General features: G+C 34.7%; 1 protein-coding gene across 2 annotated transcripts in view; it reads left to right on the forward strand.

The window, feature by feature from the left end:
• The first annotated feature begins 7,144 nt into the window (after positions 1 to 7,144).
• LOC117685644 (fibropellin-1) overlaps positions 7,145 to 24,106 on the forward strand; it is a 30,006-nt gene continuing 13,044 nt past the window's right edge. Inside the window, exons 1-4 of one of the 2 annotated variants that reach the window (XM_066070969.1) lie at positions 7,145 to 7,468; positions 10,727 to 10,781; positions 21,492 to 21,605; positions 22,732 to 22,845. In XM_066070969.1, coding sequence (XP_065927041.1) covers positions 7,157 to 7,468; positions 10,727 to 10,781; positions 21,492 to 21,605; positions 22,732 to 22,845 — 595 coding nt within the window. In that variant the 5' untranslated portion in view covers positions 7,145 to 7,156. Of the gene's footprint in view, positions 7,469 to 10,726; positions 10,782 to 21,491; positions 21,606 to 22,246; positions 22,503 to 22,731; positions 22,846 to 24,106 lie in introns of those variants that run through there. The other variant, XR_010709205.1, reaches the window with a different exon arrangement.

Below are 24,106 nucleotides of genomic sequence, written 5' to 3' on the forward strand. Positions count from 1 at the left end.
ATTTTGCATGTTTCAAAAAATTTCCTTCATTCGCGAACTGTTGCACAACAAGCAGATTCATCATAGTCAGATCGACCCTTTTTCGTATAATGTCATGCCTGCTTTAAACAAAGAACCTCGTTTTAGAAGTATGGACTACGAGTCTTGGTAAAATGGGTATGCAAACCCGGGCCGTGACAAAATAAAAGCCGGGGCAGATCGGCAATCGTCAATTCCAAATACGCATTATTTTGCAGCAGTATTTACAGCAAATACAAATATACTGGTCCATCAAATATCTTGATATTTTAATTGGATTGGCAGATTAATAACTGCCAATCTTTTGTTTTGCCCAGGCCAAGTCTTGTCTACCCATTTTACCGGATGCCGAGCCCGAAGCTATTAAACTTTTCCTTTATTATTATTTTCGTAATAACTCAGATTTGAAACAGAATTAGACCTTAATGTTTACAATTTATATTTTCCTTCCCATAAGGATAATCTATGCTAAACTACGTTGAATTGGAATCGGTAGTTCTTGAGAAGATTTTTAAAAGTGCACCCCCTTTTTCTACAGTTTCAAGGTTTTCTCCGCTTTGAATACAGATCGGACTTTTATTTCTGCAATTTATATTCGCCCTCCCATAAGGATGCTTTGTGCCAAATTTGGTTGAAATTGGATAAGCGGATTTAGAGAAGAAGTTCAAAATGTAAAAAGTTTACAGACGGACGACGGACAAAAGATCACTTGAGCTTTCAGCTCAGGTGAGCTAATAAAAAAATGACATAAGGTAATAACTATAGTGGATGCTTGATTAAATAAATACATATACAAAGATGTATTGATTGCCTGACGTCATTACGTCAGGCATATCTAAGGTTTTAAAGTTAAATTCTCCGAAACATTGCAGACAATGGGATCAAGCAATATCATATTTAAGGTGTCAGCATTTACATTCACAATTGATGAAAACGTTATATTGGATGTAATATAACAACATCAAGCAAGAGTTTTCAAGGAAAAGGGATGCTCACCATGCAGTGCACGTGTGTAATCCTGATTTAAAAATAGATCAGCATTCCACCATATTAGAACGGTGAAAAATGGGGAGGGGGTCATCGCAACAAGTTGTGACATATTGCCTATTACGATTCAATGTAAGTAATAATTGGTGTTGGATTATCATTATTACAAGTGTGTCATAAGTCTGGATTAAAACAAATATATATTTATACAGCAGGAATGTTTACTGTAGGAACTAAATCACCAAAAGCGGGTTGTGACCCGATTTTCGTTCAGTTGGGCAATTTCATTAATCTTGAAAAGGGGTTATAACTCGCGGGTCTTACTAAATGTACATTACTACATTTAACAACTACTAGTCAAGTGTGTTTAATTATTCGACAGATCTCTTCCAAAACATCCGATCCAAAGTATAATATACATGTATGTAGCTGTTCCAAAACAAATGTCAAAAATTCATCTGACCCCCTCCCCATGGATCTCTGCCAATGGATAAGTTCATCAAGATCTCAGCCGTTGCGTGAATGGTAAAGCAGGACTTCGCGCCATAATGTCTCATTCATAGTTTTTGCGCGCCGATTAGTGGACCAGTACGTTGGGATCATGCGAATACCACAGAGCACATCGTGCTCTGTAAATATCACAGGCACGTAGCATCGGGGTTGGGTTGGGAGTGGGGGACTGCTTTCCCCCTCCCCTCTTTTTTTGCAGCAGGCACTTTTCTTAACTTTTATATAATAAATTGAAATATCATGGATTTGCCCCCCCCCTCCCCTTCACTTGTATAGAAGCATGTATTAAATAAAACTGCAAATAAGGAATTGAAGTTACAGTTAGGTTTCTTTTCCATGAATTTGAGAATTCACCCTTTTTTAATTGCTTGTCAAGATGATTTTGATGAACCTGCCTTACACACATTCAAAAAACAAAACGTGTTTGTGTACTCTTTCATATTTTATATGGTTGGAAATTTCTAAAAACGCCTTTCAGTTGATTTTGCATCCTAATATAACAAATACAATTAAAAAAAAAATGACTATTTAATCTCCAGCTTTCAAGCTGCACTTATATGATATGTGTACATTCCTTAAAAAAAAAATTAATAAAACAATTGAATTTCAAGCGATACTAGTGTATATGAACATAATTGTACATGTTCTTGATCGAAAAAAGACTGACATTTCGTCTTTAATTTGCACGTTCCGTTTATAAATTTATGATCAGCAGCGAAAATTAAAATTCATTACTGATAAGGTAGCCTAATTGATACATGCATGCTTCCATTGAATAATTTTGTTTAATCAGGCAAGCTTTTTGGAAAGCTATTACTTGTATAATTCTATACAAATGTACGAATAAGTGATAAGGTTGACATTTTTACGTTATTGATTTTTCCTATAATTATTATATCCGCTTGCGTCCAGTATACGTTATAAATTTGATTCGTAATGTTATCACAGAAAAAGGCACTTGGAAATTGTCAATACTTAAACATATCAATGTGAATAGGGCAACCATTTACTGACTGATTGGTCCTGAAGGATAACGGAATGTACTCCGGGATATAATCAGAGTTTAAGTCAGAATATTGTTGAAACGTGGTTATATATTAAGGACCTGTAGATGGAAAGAATCTAAAATGAATTTCTGGGCAGCGGTCTTTTTTTTTACATGGTTTTATGATAGTACATTCTGATGAACAATTCTTCATTAAACGAGGCCATGTTTTGAAAACTAAGGATCTAAGTGTTTTTGCTGTCCACACCCTAGAAATCAAGTCTATTGTAGAATGTACATTGCATTGTGCCATGAATGTACTTTGTAACGCTTTTGACCTTTGCTTTCTTGACGGTTTGTACACTTGCCGCAGTGGACACACAAACCTTTCCAATACCACTACACAATGTGAACATTTTGAAATCAGAGCTGTAAGTATTATTCTCTTATTACGACCTTAATCTTTGAACAAATATACAGCCTACTCTTGATATATTTAAATTCAGGGGACCATGCAAATTATTTCAATATATCCGTATTTCAATATAAGCGAAATTGACTGACGTGAAGCCGCCATTTTTGCAAGTTCAATCCCGATGTAAGCATAGAAAACCAAACCCGAACAGATTATTTGGTCATCATGTATCTATTACAATAAACGGATTATATGGAATATTAGTCCTTGAAAGTTTGATTAAAATTATATCCGTAAGTTTTGTAAGTTTCATTTTGTTTACTATCTTAAACATCATCATAATCTCCGATCGCATTCTTTTACGTTTTAGAGAAAAATCACCAGACTCAAATGATTCAAATCAGTACTGCTAAACGCTGCTTGTATATCATCGTAAGTGTACTCGCGATAATCTCAACACCCTTAGCTATTTCTAATTTAGGCTTTGTCCTTTTATCAATAGCCATAACTAGTTCGTATTTAGTGTCCGAAGATAAGGTTTTTCTTTTCCGTGGGGTTTCCATATTGCGTCTAGCCTCAATACATCCGTATACGTAAAAACAAAAAAATTAACAGTGAATGAATTTTACTTTTTGAAAGAAGTATAAAAACACACATGATGAGAACTTATCAATTCACACCTTTGTATATCAACCGGTCAGTCTGGCATAATTACTGTTACCAACCGTGACGACAGCCGTCAGGGAGTACTTCAATATAACCGTTATAAAAACACCTAATTATCACCTATGGGGACCGATCAGTGGCTTAAATATAAGCAATATTTCAAAATATTCGATTTCATTATATCCGTTAAATCAATGCAAAGAAAATGAGAGGCAAAAACTGGGGATTTATTTCTATTTCAAAATAAGCGGAATTTCAAAATAAGCGATTTCAATATAAGTGGAGTAAGCTGTAGATGCTATTGAGATGGAGTTCACTTCACCTCATTATTTGAACTTGGCCTAATATTGTGTATCAAATTATATGAACTTTGACAGCACGAATAAATTATACCGAGTTAGGAAGAATGCCGATGAACTGGAATTCTTTACCTCTAGAAAAAAGACAATCAAGTACTGTTAGTTTGTTTAGAGCGAATTTACTTGTACATGTCCTAATGGCGAACGTTGTTAGAATGTACTCCATACTGGACTTAATGAAATTGTGCTCTGTAAAAAGACATTAAATTATGTTGTTTAAAATAGGGTATTACTATATTCAGTTTCAGATCCGCTCCTGAGTTTCCATAGGATGACGTAAATAAAATCGATGAAGGTCAACTGCATTTTCTAAGGCCTTTCTGGTTTTTTATGATCACCCCAATTCATAAATCAAGAAGGAATATTCATGATAGTCTTATAGTGATATAAAAAATAGGAGTATGTTCGCATTTCGAGTTTTGAATTAAAATTAAAATTTAGCCAAAATAAACCACAGAAGAGACAATGAAGACTAGGAAATGTTTGTATTTCATATATATGATAACCAGAGCTGCCAATATGAAATGATGAAGTAGTACATGAAAGGCGGTGGGGAATTTAAGTAAATGGGCGAGCGATCAGAATAATTTGAAGCAAATTTCTGGTTCTTATTAAACTCATAAATATTCCTACTGTACAATCAATTTAATCAGATATAATTTTTCATCAATTATTGCACATATTTATATGACTTAAATCTTTTTATCCATTATGACATTTATGTTAATCAAGTAAATTTTTGCTGATTTGAAAATATTTCAAGTGTAGTGAGCCACCTTAATATAAACCCACTTTTTGCATAATGCCTTCATTTCAACCTTAGTAACCGGTTGACAAAATTGTAGTAAAAGATTTCTCTGAATGTTTAGTAAAACAGTTTGTTTTCTGAATAGAATATTTATTTCATAAACCACCATTCCCTGTATATCAATTAATTTAAATAACCGATGAGGCATGGAAATGATTGGAAGTCAATATGTCCCTGAATGGTAAATGAAGCTATCACGTTTCTTTATTGACTATTAACCATTACGTGTACATAAATCAAAATACATCTCACATTTTGCAAACATGTATTTGTTTGTCTTTATAAAGCAATGATTTTATTATGCAACATTCCATGTATATCAAAATTATTAGAGTTTTGCTTTAAAGGGGCATGGTTAGGAAATTTTTTCTTTTTGTTTTTGTATAAAATACTTTAGAAATGTATTTCTAAAGATCAACCAAAGTTTGAGAGTCAGCCGTAAAGTCAAAAGCAAGATACAGAGCTCATAATAATGTGTTAAGTAAAAAAGGCTTGTGTCATGTTTGGTCCTCTAATTGCAAAACAAAACAAAAAAATGAGCCGAGCTTTGTTAACATAACAAAGAACTGTGAGCTGTGTAACTCGCTTATAACTCGACGACGGACAGTCAAAATCTTTAAACACCTTACTGAATCTTTGTAAACAGTAAAAACAAAAAACAAAAACAAAATAATAAATTTTAATCAAAAACGTGAAAATGACCCTTTCAAGTTTTGTGCAGAATTTTCTGAAATTGTTTGACTATCAAATATTCATTTTTAATTCAATATACAATTCCTTGAAGACCAATCGAAATAAATTCGGGAAAATGCAATGGAAAAAAAATTCAGAATTTTATTTTCAACAACACGTTTTTTAAGATAAAATATTCATTTCGTGATATAAAATATACTGTTAATCAATAAAATAACTCAATTAAGATGCAGATAACTGCAATGAAAGAATTATCTGGATGTTAAAAAATATATACTATACGATTTGAGTCTTAAATCTTACACTTGCCGTAGCATCCTGATAATCAAAATCACTCTTTTATTTGAAGATAGTTATAAGTCATTTAATGAGTTTAATCAACCAAACAAGTTTAAATATGGACCGTTATTCGATGCAGTTTTTTTTCACTTACAACTTTGAAAGCTTCTTTAAACGAAAGATTATAAAGGTAAAGGTCTGCACAAGTTTTAAAGGACAAACACATGATTAATGTATAAACTTTAATAAAATGGTTTACATGCACATTTTAAATGGATGACCAAAATTTAAAAGTTCGTAGTCAAGTTAGAAGAGGTATACAGAGGTAAGTATTCATTGTTATATAAACAAAGCTCGAGTCTTATATTTGTTAACAATTGCAAATAATGAAAGATGTTGAATTACCATTTCTTTGACAAAATGACTCATGGCAAACAAGGTAAACTGATTCAATTTGTTCATAAATAATATTATTAACAAAAGAAAGCACCATTTGATTGAAACTTATACCAATAAAACAAATATGTGAACAATAGCAAGACTAGAGTTTTGTTTACATAACACAGAATTCCAAACTCTATATCTTGCTTAAAACTCAATAATTGACTTTGAAATTTTGACAAAGCATTAAAAATACCCATTTAAACCATTCTAAACATTAAAATGGGAAAACAAAAATTGCAAATTTTGAGCTCAAATCGTGTCTAAGACCTTTTAATATTATATTTTACTTTATTAGATTTATTCAATTGTTAAAAAAATATTCTTATAGTCGAAAAGAATTTAAAGTATACGTGTATCAATTAATCATCATTACAAAATAACGATGTGTTGAAAAAATTCGAGGCTGTATGTGTTTATGAACCAGAAGAAATCAATATACATGTATCAGTGATGCTTTTTTCATAATCAGAGTTTTCAACAAAATACATGTAATTCAAAGAATCTGTGACCCCGCTTAAAGAAAAAAAAGTCTAGAACACTGGAAAAGCCTATCTGTAACCTTTCTTCTTCGATAACTTCACTACAGTTCATTTACATATAACATGCAATGTGTTTATTATTCGTCTATTTTTAATTGACTTGTACATAAACAATTTTAATGTAGATCTAGGATACTGATTTATGTTATCTTCGGAAATAATTTATCAATAAATTTATCTTATAACATGCATCAAAGACTTATGATTGTAACTGCTATGGTTTTTCTTGCTTTTAAAATCTAGAGAATAAAATTGATTTTTTAAACCACAAATCAATATTACGTCGATGTACCATCCCTTCCATATCATGAGTTATTTATCAACATATTATTATGAAAATGACAAATGTATACGGATTGGTTGATCTGGAATAATGACTGATCAAACTTTTGTATAAATTCTATGTTCATGTCAAATATCGTTCAAAACTATGATGAAATAAGAAGCTGCACAATGAACTTCGTTGCAGCGCGATCATATTTACTTTGTTTTATCTTGATGTATAGTTATGGACAACTGTTACCTTTAACTTCGGACTTTATCAAGCAAGGCTATGTGTCCGAGAGCATGGATGAAGGTGTTTTTGCTGTACACACCCTGGAAATAAAGTCTCTTATAGAGTGTGCATTGCGTTGTGGCATGAATTTACTTTGTAACGCTGTGGACTTTTGCTTTCTTGATGGTTTATACACCTGCCGATTCCGTTATGGACATGCTTACCTTTCAAACACCATTACACAGTGTGAGGCTTATAAAAACACAGCTGTAAGTACAATTATATTAAGGGTTTTAGAATATAGATAGATAATTTTTGAGATTAAGTACACCTTACTCACATTATTTGAATTTGGCGTAGTTTGTATCTATATGTTAATAATCTTCTGAAAACTTATTGTCTAAGCCATTAATTAAATTAAATAAAAACATTCAACATAAAAATCTTCAGAAATAATTTGAACGTTTTTTTTTTAATATATAATTAAGAAATAAAATAATTTCAGTCATAAGAGGAATTAAATCTGAGGAAAGAAATTCTGACTTAATAAAAATCGTCATTTTATTGCAGACCTCTCTCTCAAAAACTTTTAAAAAAGCAAACGTTGGATAGAAAAAAATGAAATTAGAATTTTCAGCGACAATGCACATCTAAATATGTTTTATTTTTTTATCTTTATATCTATTTGGTAGTGAAAGAAAAAATGTGCTGAAATTTTTTTTAGTATTTTATTTTTCCGTGTTAAACATTTTTGAAAGGGAATAGACAATGGGGAGTGGAAAATTAAAGAATCAGAATTTTCGGTTGGGCCTTGTGTCCATAATAATGAAAATAAGAATGTAACCTGATTTGAAATGTTACTTTTTAAAAATTTTAAAGTACTAAAGGGTATATCGAATTATCATAAATTCTGTTTGATCCTATTGGCGATAAATGTTTTTATTATTTTTTTTAAAATAAAGCAATCAAATGTTATTAGTTTGTTAAACTCAAATTTATATTTAAACTAAAATTTAGTATACAGCAAAACTCGTTTATAACGAATTTCAAGGGACCATAGAAAAAACTTCGTTATAGCCGTCATTCGCTATACGTTTATAACGAATTCGTAATATAGCATTGAATCATGATTTTTTGAAGTATACACTCTCATAACTGCAGCGGTGTGTGCATACAAATTGAGTAACGCGCGTTAGCGCGTTATGAAAATTTGTATGCACACACCGCTGCAGTTATGAGAGTGTATACTTCAAAAAATCATGATTTAAAGCTTATATTTTCATTTTTTTAACTTCTTGCCCTGTCTGCAAATGTGATTCATACCTTAAAATTCCTATCTTATCCTAAGGGTAAGTTAATACTAATGGAAGAGCCACAGTAACAGCCACAAGCGTGAACTTTGATTTTCGCTTGTGACGTTGCAGTTTACAGCGTTCAGCGTTTGTGACGTCATAATAAAATTCGTCAATTTGACCTTTGACTACTTGTTGCATTTAGAGGCATTTGAAGATCACAGAATTTCATGGAAAAACACAGTAGAATGTAAATATAAAATATTATAGCGAATTCGTTCTAAAACAATTAAGGGTTTTTCCGGCTAACAGTTTTCTAAACTATCGTAAGTTATAAAATTAGTATTACCGTCATTTACAAAAAATGTCAATATAACCATTTCATTTCAATTTTTAAAAAAATTCCGTATACTATTTGAATTTGAGTATTTTATATACGCATCTTAAAATTGCATGTTTCTTCAATGAAAATTGAAATGGAAAAAATTCGTAATAAAAATGATTAAATACATTAAAATTTTGCCAGCGGGGATCTTAAAATTACTTCGTTATAGCCGTAAATTCGTTATAGCCGTGTTCGTTATTTACATCAATTTTCTATAGGTTTATATAAGAAATTTGCCGGGGCATGAATAATAATTCGTTATAGCCGTAAATTCGCTATATCCGTGTTCGTTATATTCGAGTTTTGCTGTATCATTATTGTTCGTAGAGCGATCGCTAAGTGAATGTAGTCCATACTGGGCTTAACATACTTGAGCTTTGCTTGTGATTCTGGTATTTAAAAAAGGGGGTGGCTCTATATTACAAGCTCATGAACCGCTCCTGAATTTTCATTGTTTGTTTCAAGTTAAAATCGACCAGGGACAATTTCACTTCCTCGGGCCTTTCTGGTGGAGGCATTTATGACTACCGCTATTCGTAAATAATTTTATATATAATAGTATATTCTATTATATATATATATATATATATATATATATATATATATATATATATATATATATATATATATATATATATATATATATATATATATATATATATATGAAATAAGGACAATATATTATCTAGGTGTTTGAACTAAACTCAATGATACAAGCTAAAACGGGATCATTAACGTCTCATTTCCTTTTTTGTACTTTCACACAACCACATAAAGATCCTAAACCAATTATAAACATTCAAGACTGTCGAACCAGTTCTTAAAACGATAAGAAGCTACGCCATTTTGTATGATTTCTTGATATACCATGAGGTTAAAGTATTCGATGTGTTACATGTATCAGAGCTCTATCGGAAGTTCTGTAAAGGGTCGACCTGGATCAAGGTTTTTTAATCATGGCGTACAAATTCAATTTGTGATGTTGTCATACGCAAAAATGACATTAACATTAATTGTTCGTGATATTTTTTAATCAAGACAGATCTTACACATTTACAACCGCATTGTTTGATTTAATGTAATTAATGCTAAGCTATGAAATTTATTCATCATTTGCGCGATACAATTCAGTCATTCGCTTAAGCAGTGGGATCCTGTGGAGTTGAAGCCCCCTCAAAAAATTGAATGATTACAGCTGAAATGACATCTATTGTGGTGCTAGACTGAAAATATTTTCTTTAAATCGTTCATAGAATTAAATTTGGGGTGTTTGATAAATGTTTTGTACAATTAGAAAGCATTTAACAGAGTATTAAGTTGTAGTTTCATTCATTTATACTGTTTTAACGACTTTCTCAATCATTATACTTGATTATTAAATCCTACTTTTTGTGTCAGTTGCTGTAGTAGAGACGTTATATGTTTTCAGAACAAAATACACATGATAACAGCATCCTGACATAAAAAGGTATCTAAACTTGTAGCCACAGCAGGGTGTGTCGCGGATGTAGTACAATTGTAGTACAATACACTGTTTTCTTTCTCCTTTTACTCTCTAAAATGTTTTAATGTACTTTATTTTTTTTTAAAGACATCCAAACAATATGTAACCAAAACAATTGCTGTCTGCAAAGTTTGTTCACCTGACATGAATCAATTTTAATATTTAAACTCAATTTACATGTATATGACAAATAACTGTAATATATCTCAGTGATATATTTGATAACAATTTCTTCAAATAACAGTGATTAAACGTTAACCTGTCATTAAATTTTGATTAATTAATTAGTATTTCATTTGTTTATATATCTATGTTTAATGTGTTGGCATTGTTTCTATTTTTACAGAGCAAAGACTGTCCGGATGGATTATTCTTAAGAGCTCAAGGAATATGCAAAATCAGTAAGTGGATGCCACAAAGTAACAATGCCATAATAAAAGTGATGTGTTTATCTTACTATAGTTAAGTAACAAGACCATAAAAAAACTATGTGTCTGTATTTCATATGGTTAAGATATATCTTAGCTCAATAATAAACTATCGGGGTTGCCGTTTCTGGTAAGACGATGTTTAGCGGTTTATATTAGTGTCAGGTGTATGTATATATAATTTATATTTCACCTCTCTTTCATTTTGATATACCAGTATTATAGAAGCATATTATAGAAATGCCATAGGTGTTAATCTGGTTCTAGCATTTTTTAGTTTATAAGCAAAAAGTCTTAATTTATAAGATTTACCAGTCATACTTTTTTAGCTCACCTGAGCCGAAACTCAACTGAGTTATTCTGATCACATTTTGTCCATCGTTCGTTTGTTAACTTTTTACATTTTGAAGTTCATTCTAAAACCGTTTGACCAATTTCAACCAAATTCAAAACAAAGCATCCTTAGGGAAAGACAAATATCAATTGCAGAAATAAAAGACCGATCTTTATTCAAAACTCGAAACTATTCTGATCACATTTTGTCCATCGTTCGTCTGTAAACTTTTTACATTTTGAACTTCATTCTAAAACCGTTTGGCCAATTTCAACCAAATTTAAAACAAAGCATCCTTAGGGAAAGACAAATATAAATTGCAGAAATAAAAGACCGAGCTTTATTCAAAACTCGAAACTGTAGAAAAAGGGGGGTATACTTTTTAAAAACTTCTTCTCAAGAACTACTGAGTCAAATTTAATGTAATTTAGCGTAAATACTCCTTATGGAAAGGAAAATATAAATTGCAAAAATTATGGTCTAGTTCTGTTTCAAATCTGAGTTATGTGAAAAAAATAAAGAAAGGGCGTGTTGCAATCAGTTTATAGCTTCAGGTTCGGTATTCATAAGTCTAGCTAAAATGGGTAGGCAAAACCGGGCCGGGGCAAAACAAAAAATGGCAGTTGGCCCGGGGCAAAACAAATGATTGGCAGTTATTAAGCTGCCAATCTCATTTAAATTTTCCGGAAATTTTAAGAACCAGTATATTGGTTTTTGCTGTATATATTATTGCAAAACAAAGCGTATTTTGAAATTGACGATTGCCGATCTACCCCGGCTTTTTTTTGCCCCGGCCCGGTTTTGCTTATCAATTTTACCAAGACTCGTATTCCATACTTCTAAAACGAGGTTCTTTGTTCAAAGCAGCCTTGACAATAAAGCGAAAATGGTCGATCTGAAAATGATGAATTTGTTTGATATTGTTGAGCAACAGTTCGCGTACGAAAGGAATCTTTGAAACATGCAAAATACATTAGTGTCGATTTGGTAAAGTAAATTGAGGCTAAATATTTTAATGCGTTGACAGTTTTCACATATGACGGTGGTGTTAGCTTTTTTGATTTTCGTTCCGTTTTCATTATTTATGATATGTAACCTGGGAACTATCGCCTGTATTTTGTGATTTTTACGTATCAAATTCAACTTCGGTAAATCAGACAGCTAACTGTTTACCTGAGCAAATTTAAGCAAAATCTGAAGTATTAAAAAGTACTAAACTACAATTCATTCTATCGATAAATCGGTATGCTCTTTTGTGTAATGGAAGACTAATGCAATATGTTTTGTTGAGATGCTTAGCATTTTCTCCAGTTCTGAGGCCATTCTTTTTTTCCCATTTTAAATGCTGAATAGAAAATACCAAGTTAAAAATCTTAAACTGAATGTAAACAACTCATGTAAACAAAATGACTCAGAATTGTGAGCTCTGTATCTTGCTTAATATTCTACGATTGACGCTGATATTTTGGTTGATCATAAGACATTTTATATGAATTATAGTATATTAAATACTTGTACAAAAAAAATAAAGGTTGATATGCTGTGTATATAACTTCTCTTTGGGGCCCATCTTTATACAATGAATAATGTAAAATCTACAATATTTTTGATAGTTTTTCAGACACGAGTAAATAAAAACGACACCATTAAAACAGTTTCCATAGTTCTGACACATTTTTGTTGCGGGGATAATGGAATTATCGTTATTCTTAAGAAAATATTACTGCAAAAAATTATCCTGGTTTGTAACCATTTGTTTTTTATGAAATAAGACGAAAATGATAGATGGGCCTCAGTAAATTAGAGTGATGTGCCTGTCAATACTGTAGTTCTTTTTATGTCACGTGAAAACATTTTTCATTCCAATGTATTCATCAATCAAGTGTGAATGAAGTTATAAAAGTCACACGAGTTTACTCGAGGTAAACAACAGTCATTTAATTATAATAGAGAAGACAAATTAAATTTTTAAATGTTTTTAATTTGAGGAAATGAGTGAATTGATGTACAATTTTCGTCTTTACGTCTATAGGATTTTTTAAAAATGAAATACAATAACTATTATATTATATTTTTTTTTAAAAAATGCAATAACTAGTAAGTAGTTGAGGAAGAAATGGTCACATTTGCATCTCGTATATCTGATCACTTTATTAAGTGGTGGGGGGGGGGGGAGCAGAACAAAAAAATGGGGAATATGAAGTTAACGGTGAACCCTTACCAAATGTTAAGTTTTATTTCTTGCGTAGGATTTTCTTATTCTAAAGAAAGACAACAAAACGTTTTTACATAATTTTAACATTTTATGACCTCTGGGTTTAGGTTTAATAATCCAGGTCAGGGTAAAATGCTGATATAGTATGATTTTATACACACACGTATGAAATGTTTTTAGCTCACCGAGCTGAAAGCTCAAGTGAGCTATTCTGATCACATTTTGTCTGTCGTCCGTCTGCCTGTCTGTCTGTCTGTCTGTCTGTCCGTCTGTCCGTCTGTCTGTCTGTCCGTCTGTCTGTAAACTTTTCACATTTTCAACATCTTCTCAAGAACCACTGGGCCAATTTTAACCAAACTTGGCACAAAGCATCCTAAGCCTAAGGGGATTCAAAGTTGTGAAAATTAGGATCACGCACTTTTGCAAAGGGAGATAATTAGGAATTCATAAAAATGTTCGAGAAATTTTCAAAAATCTTCTTCTCATGAACCATAAGACCAGGAAAGCTGAAACTTGTGTGAAAGCATCCTCAGGTGTGTAGATTCAAAATTGTGAAATTCATGATCCCCGGGGGTAGGGTGGGGCCACAATGGGGGGTCGAAGTTTAACAAAGGAATATATAGAGTAAATCTTTAAAAATCTTCTACTTAGAAACTAATCAGCAAGGAAAGCTGAAACTTGTGTGAATGCATCCTCAGGTAGTGTAGATTCAAAGTTGTGAAATCATGACCCCCGGGGGTAGGGTGGGGCCACAATGGGGGTCGAAGTTTTACATAGGAATATATAAAGTAAATCTTTAAAAATCTTCTTCTCAGAAACTAATCAGCCAGGAAAGCTGAAACTTGTGTGGAAGCAACTTCAGGTAGTGTAAATTCAAAGTTGTGAAAATCGTGACCCCCGGGGGTAGGGTGGGGCCACAATGCGGGTCGAAGTTTTACATAGGACTATACAGAGTAAATCTTTAAAAATTTTCTTCTCAGAAACTAATCAGCCAGGAAAGCTGAAACTTGTGTGAAAGCATCCTCAGGTAGTGTAGATTTAAAATTGTGAAATTCATGATCCCCGGGGGTAGGGTGGAGCCACAATGGGGGGTCGAAGTTTAACAAAGGAATATAGAGAGTAAATCTTTAAAAATCTTCTACTCAGAAACTAATCAGCCAGGAAAGCTGAAACTTGTGTGAAAGCATCCTCAGGTAGTGTAGATTTAAAATTGTGAAATTCATGATACCCGGGGGTAGGGTGGAGCCACAATGGGGGGTCGAAGTTTAACAAAGGAATATAGAGAGTAAATCTTTAAAAATCTTCTTCTCAGAAACTAATCAGCCAGGTAAGCTAAAACTTGTGTGGATGCATCCTCAGGTAGTGTAGATTCAAAGTTGTGAAAATAATGACCCCCGGGGGTAGGGTGGGGCCACAATGAGGGGTCGAAGTTTAACATAGAAATATATAGAGTAAATCTTTAAAAATCTTCTTCTCAGACACTAATCAGCCAGGAAAGCTGAAACTTGTGTGGATGCATCCTCAGGTAGTGTAGATTCAAAGTTGTGAAATCATGACCCCCGGGGGTAGGGTGGGGCCACAATGGGGGTCGAAGTTTTACATAGGAATATATAAAGTAAATCTTTAAAAATCTTCTTCTCAGAAACTAATCAGCCAGGAAAGCTGAAACTTGTGTGGAAGCAACTTCAGGTAGTGTAAATTCAAAGTTGTGAAAATCGTGACCCCCGGGGGTAGGGTGGGGCCACAATGGGGGTCGAAGTTTTACATAGGACTATACAGAGTAAATCTTTAAAAATTTTCTTCTCATGAACCATAAGACCAGGAAAGCTGAAACTTGTGTGAAAGCATCCTCAGGTGTGTAGATTCAAAATTGTGAAATTCATGATCCCCGGGGGTAGGGTGGGGCCACAATGGGGGGTCGAAGTTTAACAAAGGAATATATAGAGTAAATCTTTAAAAATCTTCTTCTCAGACACTAATCAGCCAGGAAAGCTGAAACTTGTGTGAAAGCATCCTCAGGTAGTGTAGATTTAAAATTGTGAAATTCATGATACCCGGGGGTAGGGTGGAGCCACAATGGGGGGTCGAAGTTTAACAAAGGAATATAGAGAGTAAATCTTTAAAAATCTTCTTCTCAGAAACTAATCAGCCAGGAAAGCTGAAACTTGTGTGAAAGCATCCTCAGGTAGTGTAGATTTAAAATTGTGAAATTCATGATACCCGGGGGTAGGGTGGAGCCACAATGGGGGGTCGAAGTTTAACAAAGGAATATAGAGAGTAAATCTTTAAAAATCTTCTTCTCAGAAACTAATCAGCCAGGTAAGCTAAAACTTGTGTGGATGCATCCTCAGGTAGTGTAGATTCAAAGTTGTGAAAATAATGACCCCCGGGGGTAGGGTGGGGCCACAATGAGGGGTCGAAGTTTAACATAGAAATATATAGAGTAAATCTTTAAAAATCTTCTTCTCAGACACTAATCAGCCAGGAAAGCTGAAACTTGTGTGGATGCATCCTCAGGTAGTGTAGATTCAAAGTTGTGAAATCATGACCCCCGGGGGTAGGGTGGGGCCACAATGGGGGTCGAAGTTTTACATAGGAATATATAAAGTAAATCTTTAAAAATCTTCTTCTCAGAAACTAATCAGCCAGGAAAGCTGAAACTTGTGTGGAAGCAACTTCAGGTAGTGTAAATTCAAAGTTGTGAAAATCGTGACCCCCGGGGGTAGGGTGGGGCCACAATGGGGGTCGAAGTTTTACATAGGACTATACAGAGTAAATCTTTAAAAATTTTCTTCTCATGAACCATAAGACCAGGAAAGCTGAAACTTGTGTGAAAGCATCCTCAGGTGTGTAGATTCAAAATTGTGAAATTCATGATCCCCGGGGGTAGGGTGGGGCCACAATGGGGGGTCGAAGTTTAACAAAGGAATATATAGAGTAAATCTTTAAAAATCTTCTTCTCAGACACTAATCAGCCAGGAAAGCTGAAACTTGTGTGGAAGCAACTTCAGGTAGTGTAGATTTAAAATTGTGAAATTCATGATCCCCCGGGGGTAGGGTAGAGCCACAATGGGGGGTCGAAGTTTAACAAAGGAATATAGAGAGTAAATCTTTAAAAATCTTCTTCTCAGAAACTAATCAGCCAGGTAAGCTAAATCTTGTGTGAATGCATCCTCAGGTAGTGTAGATTCAAAGTTGTGAAAATAATGACCCCCGGGGGTAGGGTGGGGCCACAATGAGGGGTCGAAGTTTAACATAGGAATATAGAGAGTAAATCTTTAAAAATCTTCTTCTCAGACACTAATCAGCCAGGAAAGCTGAAACTTGTGTGGATGCATCCTCAGGTAGTGTAGATTCAAAGTTGTGAAATCATGACCCCCGGGGGTAGGGTGGGGCCATAATGGGGGTCGAAGTTTTACATAGGAATATATAAAGTAAATCTTTAAAAATCTTCTTCTCAGAAACTAATCAGCCAGGAAAGCTGAAACTTGTGTGGAAACAACTTCAGGTAGTGTAAATTCAAAGTTGTGAAATCGTGACCCCCGGGGGTAGGGTGGGGCCACAATGGGGGTCGAAGTTTTACATAGAACTATACAGAGTAAATATTTAAAAATCTTCTTCTCAGAAACTAATCAGCCAGGAAAGCTGAAACTTGTGTGAAAGCATCATCAGGTAGTGTAGATTAAAAATTGTGAAATTCATGATCCCCGGGGGTAGGGTGGAGCCACAATGGGGGGTCGAAGTTTAACAAAGGAATTTAGAGAGTAAATCTTTAAAAATCTTCTTCTCAGAAACTAATCAGCCAGGTAAGCTAAAACTTGTGTGGATGCATCCTCAGGTAGTGTAGATTCAAAGTTGTGAAAATAATGACCCCCAGGGGTAGGGTGGGGCCACAATGAGGGGTCGAAGTTTAACATAGGAATATATAGAGTAAATCTTTAAAAATCTTCTTCTCAGACACTAATCAGCCAGGAAAGCTGAAACTTGTGTGGAAGCAACTTCAGGTAGTGTAGATTCAAAGTTGTGAAAATCGTGACCCCCTGGGGGTAGGTGGGGGCCACAATGGGGGGTCGAAGTTTTACATAGGAATATTAAGAGTAATTCTTTAACCAATTTTAACCAAACTTGGCACAAAGCATACTTAGCCTAAGGGGATTCAAAGTTGTGAAAATTAAAGACCCCGCCTTTTTGCAAAGGGAGATAATTAGGAATTTATGAATATTTTCGAGAAATTTTCAAAAATCTTGTTCTCATGAACAATAAAACCAGGAAAGCTGAAACTTGTGTGGATGCATCCTCAGGTATTGTAGATTTAAAGTTGTGAAAATCATGACCCCCGAGGGTAGGGTGGGGCCACAATGGGGGTCGGAGTTTTACATAGGAATATATAGAGTAAATCTTTAAAAATCTTCTTCTCAGAAACTAATCAGCCAGGAAAGCTGAAACTTGTGTGGAAGCATATTCAAGTAGTGTAGATACAAAGTTGTGAAAATCGTGACCCCCAGGGGTAGGTTGGGGCCACAATGGGGGGGGGGGGTTGAAGTTTAACATAGGAATATATAGAGTAAATCTTTAAAAATCTTCTTCTCAGAAATTAATCAGCCAGGAAAGCTGAAACTTGTGTGGAAGCACCTTCAGGTAGTGTAGATTCAAAGTTGTGAAATCATGACCCCCGGGGGTAGGGTGGGGCCACAATGGAGGTCGAAGTTTTACATAGGACTATACAGAGTAAATCTTTAAAAATTTTCTTCTCAGAAACTAATCAGCCAGGAAAGCTGAAACTTGTGTGAAAGCATCCTCAGGTAGTGTAGATTTAAAATTGTGAAATTCATGATCCCCGGGGGTAGGGTGGAGCCACAATGGGGGGTCGAAGTTTAACAAAGGAATATAGAGAGTAAATCTTTAAAAATCTTCTACTCAGAAACTAATCAGCCAGGAAAGCTGAAACTTGTGTGAAAGCATCCTCAGGTAGTGTAGATTTAAAATTGTGAAATTCATGATACCCGGGGGTAGGGTGGAGCCACAATGGGGGGTCGAAGTTTAACAAAGGAATATAGAGAGTAAATCTTTAAAAATCTTCTTCTCAGAAACTAATCAGCCAGGTAAGCTAAAACTTGTGTGGATGCATCCTCAGGTAGTGTAGATTCAAAGTTGTGAAAATAATGACCCCCGGGGGTAGGGTGGGGCCACAATGAGGGGTCGAAGTTTAACATAGAAATATATAGAGTAAATCTTTAAAAATCTTCTTCTCAGACACTAATCAGCCAGGAAAGCTGAAACTTGTGTGGATGCATCCTCAGGTAGTGTAGATTCAAAGTTGTGAAATCATGACCCCCGGGGGTAGGGTGGGGCCACAATGGGGGTCGAAGTTTTACATAGGAATATATAAAGTAAATCTTTAAAAATCTTCTTCTCAGAAACTAATCAGCCAGGAAAGCTGAAACTTGTGTGGAAGCAACTTCAGGTAGTGTAAATTCAAAGTTGTGAAAATCGTGACCCCCGGGGGTAGGGTGGGGCCACAATGGGGGTCGAAGTTTTACATAGGACTATACAGAGTAAATCTTTAAAAATTTTCTTCTCATGAACCATAAGACCAGGAAAGCTGAAACTTGTGTGAAAGCATCCTCAGGTGTGTAGATTCAAAATTGTGAAATTCATGATCCCCGGGGGTAGGGTGGGGCCACAATGGGGGGTCGAAGTTTAACAAAGGAATATATAGAGTAAATCTTTAAAAATCTTCTTCTCAGACACTAATCAGCCAGGAAAGCTGAAACTTGTGTGGAAGCAACTTCAGGTAGTGTAGATTTAAAATTCTGAAATTCATGATCCCCGGGGGTAGGGTAGAGCCACAATGGGGGGTCGAAGTTTAACAAAGGAATATAGAGAGTAAATCTTTAAAAATCTTCTTCTCAGAAACTAATCAGCCAGGTAAGCTAAATCTTGTGTGAATGCATCCTCAGGTAGTGTAGGTTCAAAGTTGTGAAAATAATGACCCCCGGGGGTAGGGTGGGGCCACAATGAGGGGTCGAAGTTTAACATAGGAATATAGAGAGTAAATCTTTAAAAATCTTCTTCTCAGACACTAATCAGCCAGGAAAGCTGAAACTTGTGTGGATGCATCCTCAGGTAGTGTAGATTCAAAGTTGTGAAATCATGACCCCCGGGGGTAGGGTGGGGCCATAATGGGGGTCGAAGTTTTACATAGGAATATATAAAGTAAATCTTTAAAAATCTTCTTCTCAGAAACTAATCAGCCAGGAAAGCTGAAACTTGTGTGGAAACAACTTCAGGTAGTGTAAATTCAAAGTTGTGAAATCGTGACCCCCGGGGGTAGGGTGGGGCCACAATGGGGGTCGAAGTTTTACATAGAACTATACAGAGTAAATATTTAAAAATCTTCTTCTCAGAAACTAATCAGCCAGGAAAGCTGAAACTTGTGTGAAAGCATCATCAGGTAGTGTAGATTAAAAATTGTGAAATTCATGATCCCCGGGGGTAGGGTGGAGCCACAATGGGGGGTCGAAGTTTAACAAAGGAATTTAGAGAGTAAATCTTTAAAAATCTTCTTCTCAGAAACTAATCAGCCAGGTAAGCTAAAACTTGTGTGGATGCATCCTCAGGTAGTGTAGATTCAAAGTTGTGAAAATAATGACCCCCAGGGGTAGGGTGGGGCCACAATGAGGGGTCGAAGTTTAACATAGGAATATATAGAGTAAATCTTTAAAAATCTTCTTCTCAGACACTAATCAGCCAGGAAAGCTGAAACTTGTGTGGAAGCAACTTCAGGTAGTGTAGATTCAAAGTTGTGAAAATCGTGACCCCCTGGGGGGTAGGTGGGGGCCACAATGGGGGGTCGAAGTTTTACATAGGAATATTAAGAGTAATTCTTTAACCAATTTTAACCAAACTTGGCACAAAGCATACTTAGCCTAAGGGGATTCAAAGTTGTGAAAATTAAAGACCCCGCCTTTTTGCAAAGGGAGATAATCAGGAATTTATGAATATTTTCGAGAAATTTTCAAAAATCTTGTTCTCATGAACAATAAAATCAGGAAAGCTGAAACTTGTGTGGATGCATCCTCAGGTATTGTAGATTTAAAGTTGTGAAAATCATGACCCCCGAGGGTAGGGTGGGGCCACAATGGGGGTCGGAGTTTTACATAGGAATATATAGAGTAAATCTTTAAAAATCTTCTTCTCAGAAACTAATCAGCCAGGAAAGCTGAAACTTGTGTGGAAGCATATTCAAGTAGTGTAGATACAAAGTTGTGAAAATCGTGACCCCCAGGGGTAGGTTGGGGCCACAATGGGGGGGGGGTTGAAGTTTAACATAGGAATATATAGAGTAAATCTTTAAAAATCTTCTTCTCAGAAATTAATCAGCCAGGAAAGCTGAAACTTGTGTGAAAGTATCCTCTGGTAGTGTAGATTCAAAGTTGTGAAAATCATGACCCCCGGGGGTAGGGTGGGGCCACAATGGGGGGTCGAAGTTTTACATAGGAATATATAGAATAAATCTTTAAAAATCTTCTTTTCATGAACCATAAGATCGGGAAAGCTGAAAATTGTGTGAAAGCATCCTCAGGTAGTGTAGATTCAATGTTGTGAAAATCAGAACCCCCGGGAGTAGGATGGGGCCACAATGGGGTCGAAGTTTAACATAGGAATAAATGAAGTAAATCTTTAAAAATCTTCTTCTCAGAAACTAATCAGCCAGGAAAGCTGAAACTTGTGTGGAAGCAACTTCAGGTAGTGTAGATTCAACGTTGTGAAAATCGTGACCCCCCAGAACAAAATAAAGGGTAATATGAAGTTAACGGTGAAGCCTTACCAAATGTTAAGTTTTATTTCTTGCGTAGGATTTTCTTATTCTATGTAAAAATGATATTCATTGAAAGTACAATGTCAAAAATTACGTGTATGCAAAAATAAGTGTAAAATTCCAATACATTACAATATTTTTTTTTGTTATTTTTCCGATGGGCTATATGGCACAATATCTTTTAACGCCCATTGTTTCTCAGGTGAGCGATGTGGCCCCATGGGCCTCTTGATTTATTTTTTTTCTTTTAAAAGAGACAAAATGATTATAATGAATCACGTCCAGTTAATTTTAACATTCATACATTTCAAGATACTGATGAGTGCCAGAATGACCCATGTCTTAACGGAGCCACATGTACGAACACACCCAGCTCATTCAACTGTACATGTGACGCCGGATGGACCGGGATAGTTTGTGATGATGGTAAACGACAATAAAATGCGTAAATTTTCACGTTTGTTTTTTAGAAATCAAATGTAAAATAAGCATGTCTATAGTTGTGGAGGCAGCAATTGTTAAAATGTTCCTTCCGTTAAAATAAGGATAATTTCTGAAATCCAACTTAAAACCAAATTCTCCTTTGCAAAATTGTTATACGTTAAAACTGACATGAATGCATAAATCATTTGTTCGCCATATTAGTTTCGATCGCTCCTCTACTGCCACTGGGGTATCTACAGTAGTTGAGAAAGTTACGGTCGGTTGCTTTCCGATCGAGGCATGTAGGTTGCACGGACTTGTAAATGCATGAACTACACATTGTAGTAAAATGTTTGTGATAAAGAATAAAGGAAACAACAATCAATAAAATACAAGTTTTATTTATTCTTCAAACGAATTTTCCAGGTATCAAGGTATCATTTTGCACAGATTGCGCTCCCTTATGCATATCGAACATGTCTGCCGTTCATACGAATGCATAACGTATGCGTCTTTTTGAAAACCCTGGCGGAACTACATCCAACTCAGTAGCTAAATAATAGTAAATCCATGAAAGTAACACGTAACATCGTTCCATCGATTTCTACAAAAAGCTCAGTTTCTTAAATCCATCCTGTTATTGACATTGCTCGATCTGCCATAGTGTGTGGTTTGCGCATATGCGATGTTTAAACAGAAACAACACAGGAAGCGGTCTACAATTATCGAGGATTTTTTAAGTATCTGTACCTTGGTTTCAGTCTGTCTACTTCGTTGTTCGCTTAGATATACCTTGCAAGTTTAGTGGTTGTCATATTATTTTTGTTCAATACGTTTTTCTACACGTCTTTTCGTCCAAGGTTCGGGTGTATAGAATGCCTGAATGCAGTTATATAGGGGGTGTGTATCGATGAGACACAACTAATAAGGCGGTAGTCGGAGATAAAAGAGAAATAATGCGTATTTATAAATTCATGTCAGCTTTAAATACGAGGACTATTACATGCATTTTAATGTATTAATTGATGTTGCTGTGTTGTATTTTTTCATTGAAAGTTTTGATGTAACTTATATTGTTTTTCTAGTATTTATTATGGATGATATAACAGGTAAAAATCATAACTTTTAGATATCAATGAATGTCTTGACAATCCTTGTCAAAACGGAGGAACATGCAGCAACAGCGATGGATCTTTCACGTGTACATGCGCTGGTGGATTCACAGGGGCACTCTGTAATGAAGGTAAATGTATATTATTCTTCCTCCCTCTATCAATATTAATGTATATTTCTCTTTTCCCTCTATCAATATAAATATGTATGCCTTGCTCCTCTTTTTCTGTGTTTCTTTCCGACTCTCTTAATTTAAGTTGATGTTTATCAACTCTGATTGCTATTTCTGTGTATCTACCCTCCTCTCTCATGTTTGTCATTATCTCTCTAAATCGATACTTATCTTTACAGTGTTCGTACTTTTAAATACCAACATGTTATTACATCTTTATCTTTTCTATACGTATAAAGAAAGAAACTGTTATTTGTAGATTATTTTTGTTGGATATAGTTTTTATATCAATACAGGCATGCTTGACGTTTATATTCTCTGTAAAGAAGAAGTCAGATCTAATTTTTAAAAGGTTTACAAATTCATAAGCTTGATTTGATTTTGACGTATTTGTAATTATACCTTATTTTCAAACATTCAAATAGAAGGAAGTGTTGTAGAGTACATCAGGTATTTTCAAATTTAGGTCACTTGAGGCACTCTGATTACTTATTAGAATTAGTATTTCACCGTCGTCGTCCGTGTTAATGCGACGCTCGCCGTGCGTTAACATTTGCCCGTTTATAACTTCGTAAAAAAAATTACTTTGGCCGTTTCCATTAAAATGTGACATGATGCATCATAAATTGTAAATTTTATGACTCTTTTCTACGATTGCCTAAGGGCAGGTCCAAATTTGTTATAATTTTTTTACTTTTTCTCTGCGTATATAAGAAAATCTACTTAAAATAATGCATTCATATCTCTACAAAAATTGTAACTTTCATTTGTTCAAATTTATGGGTTTCACCTCTAGGTCCATGCAAAAATGCTAGATTAGTATCGTTGCATATAATGTTAAAAAATCTTCTTTTCACGTGCTGACACTGAGTAGAAACTGACTGTATATTAAGAAAGACAACAAAACGTTTTTACATAATTTTAACATTTTATGACCTCTGGGTTTAGGTTTAATAATCCAAGTCAGGGTAAAATGCTGATATAGTATGATTTTATACACACACGTATGAAATGTTTTAGCTCACCGAGCTGAAAGCTCAAGTGAGCTATTCTGATCACATTTTGTCTGTTGTCCGTCTGTCTGTCTGTCCGTCTGTCTGTAAACTTTTCACATTTTCAACATCTTCTCAAGAACCACTGGGCCAATTTTAACCAAACTTGGCACAAAGCATCCTAAGCCTAAGGGGATTCAAAGTTGTGAAAATTAAGGACCACGCAC

This window comes from Magallana gigas, chromosome 1 (genome assembly GCF_963853765.1).
Source record: "Magallana gigas chromosome 1, xbMagGiga1.1, whole genome shotgun sequence".
Lineage (NCBI taxonomy): Eukaryota > Metazoa > Mollusca > Bivalvia > Ostreida > Ostreidae > Magallana > Magallana gigas.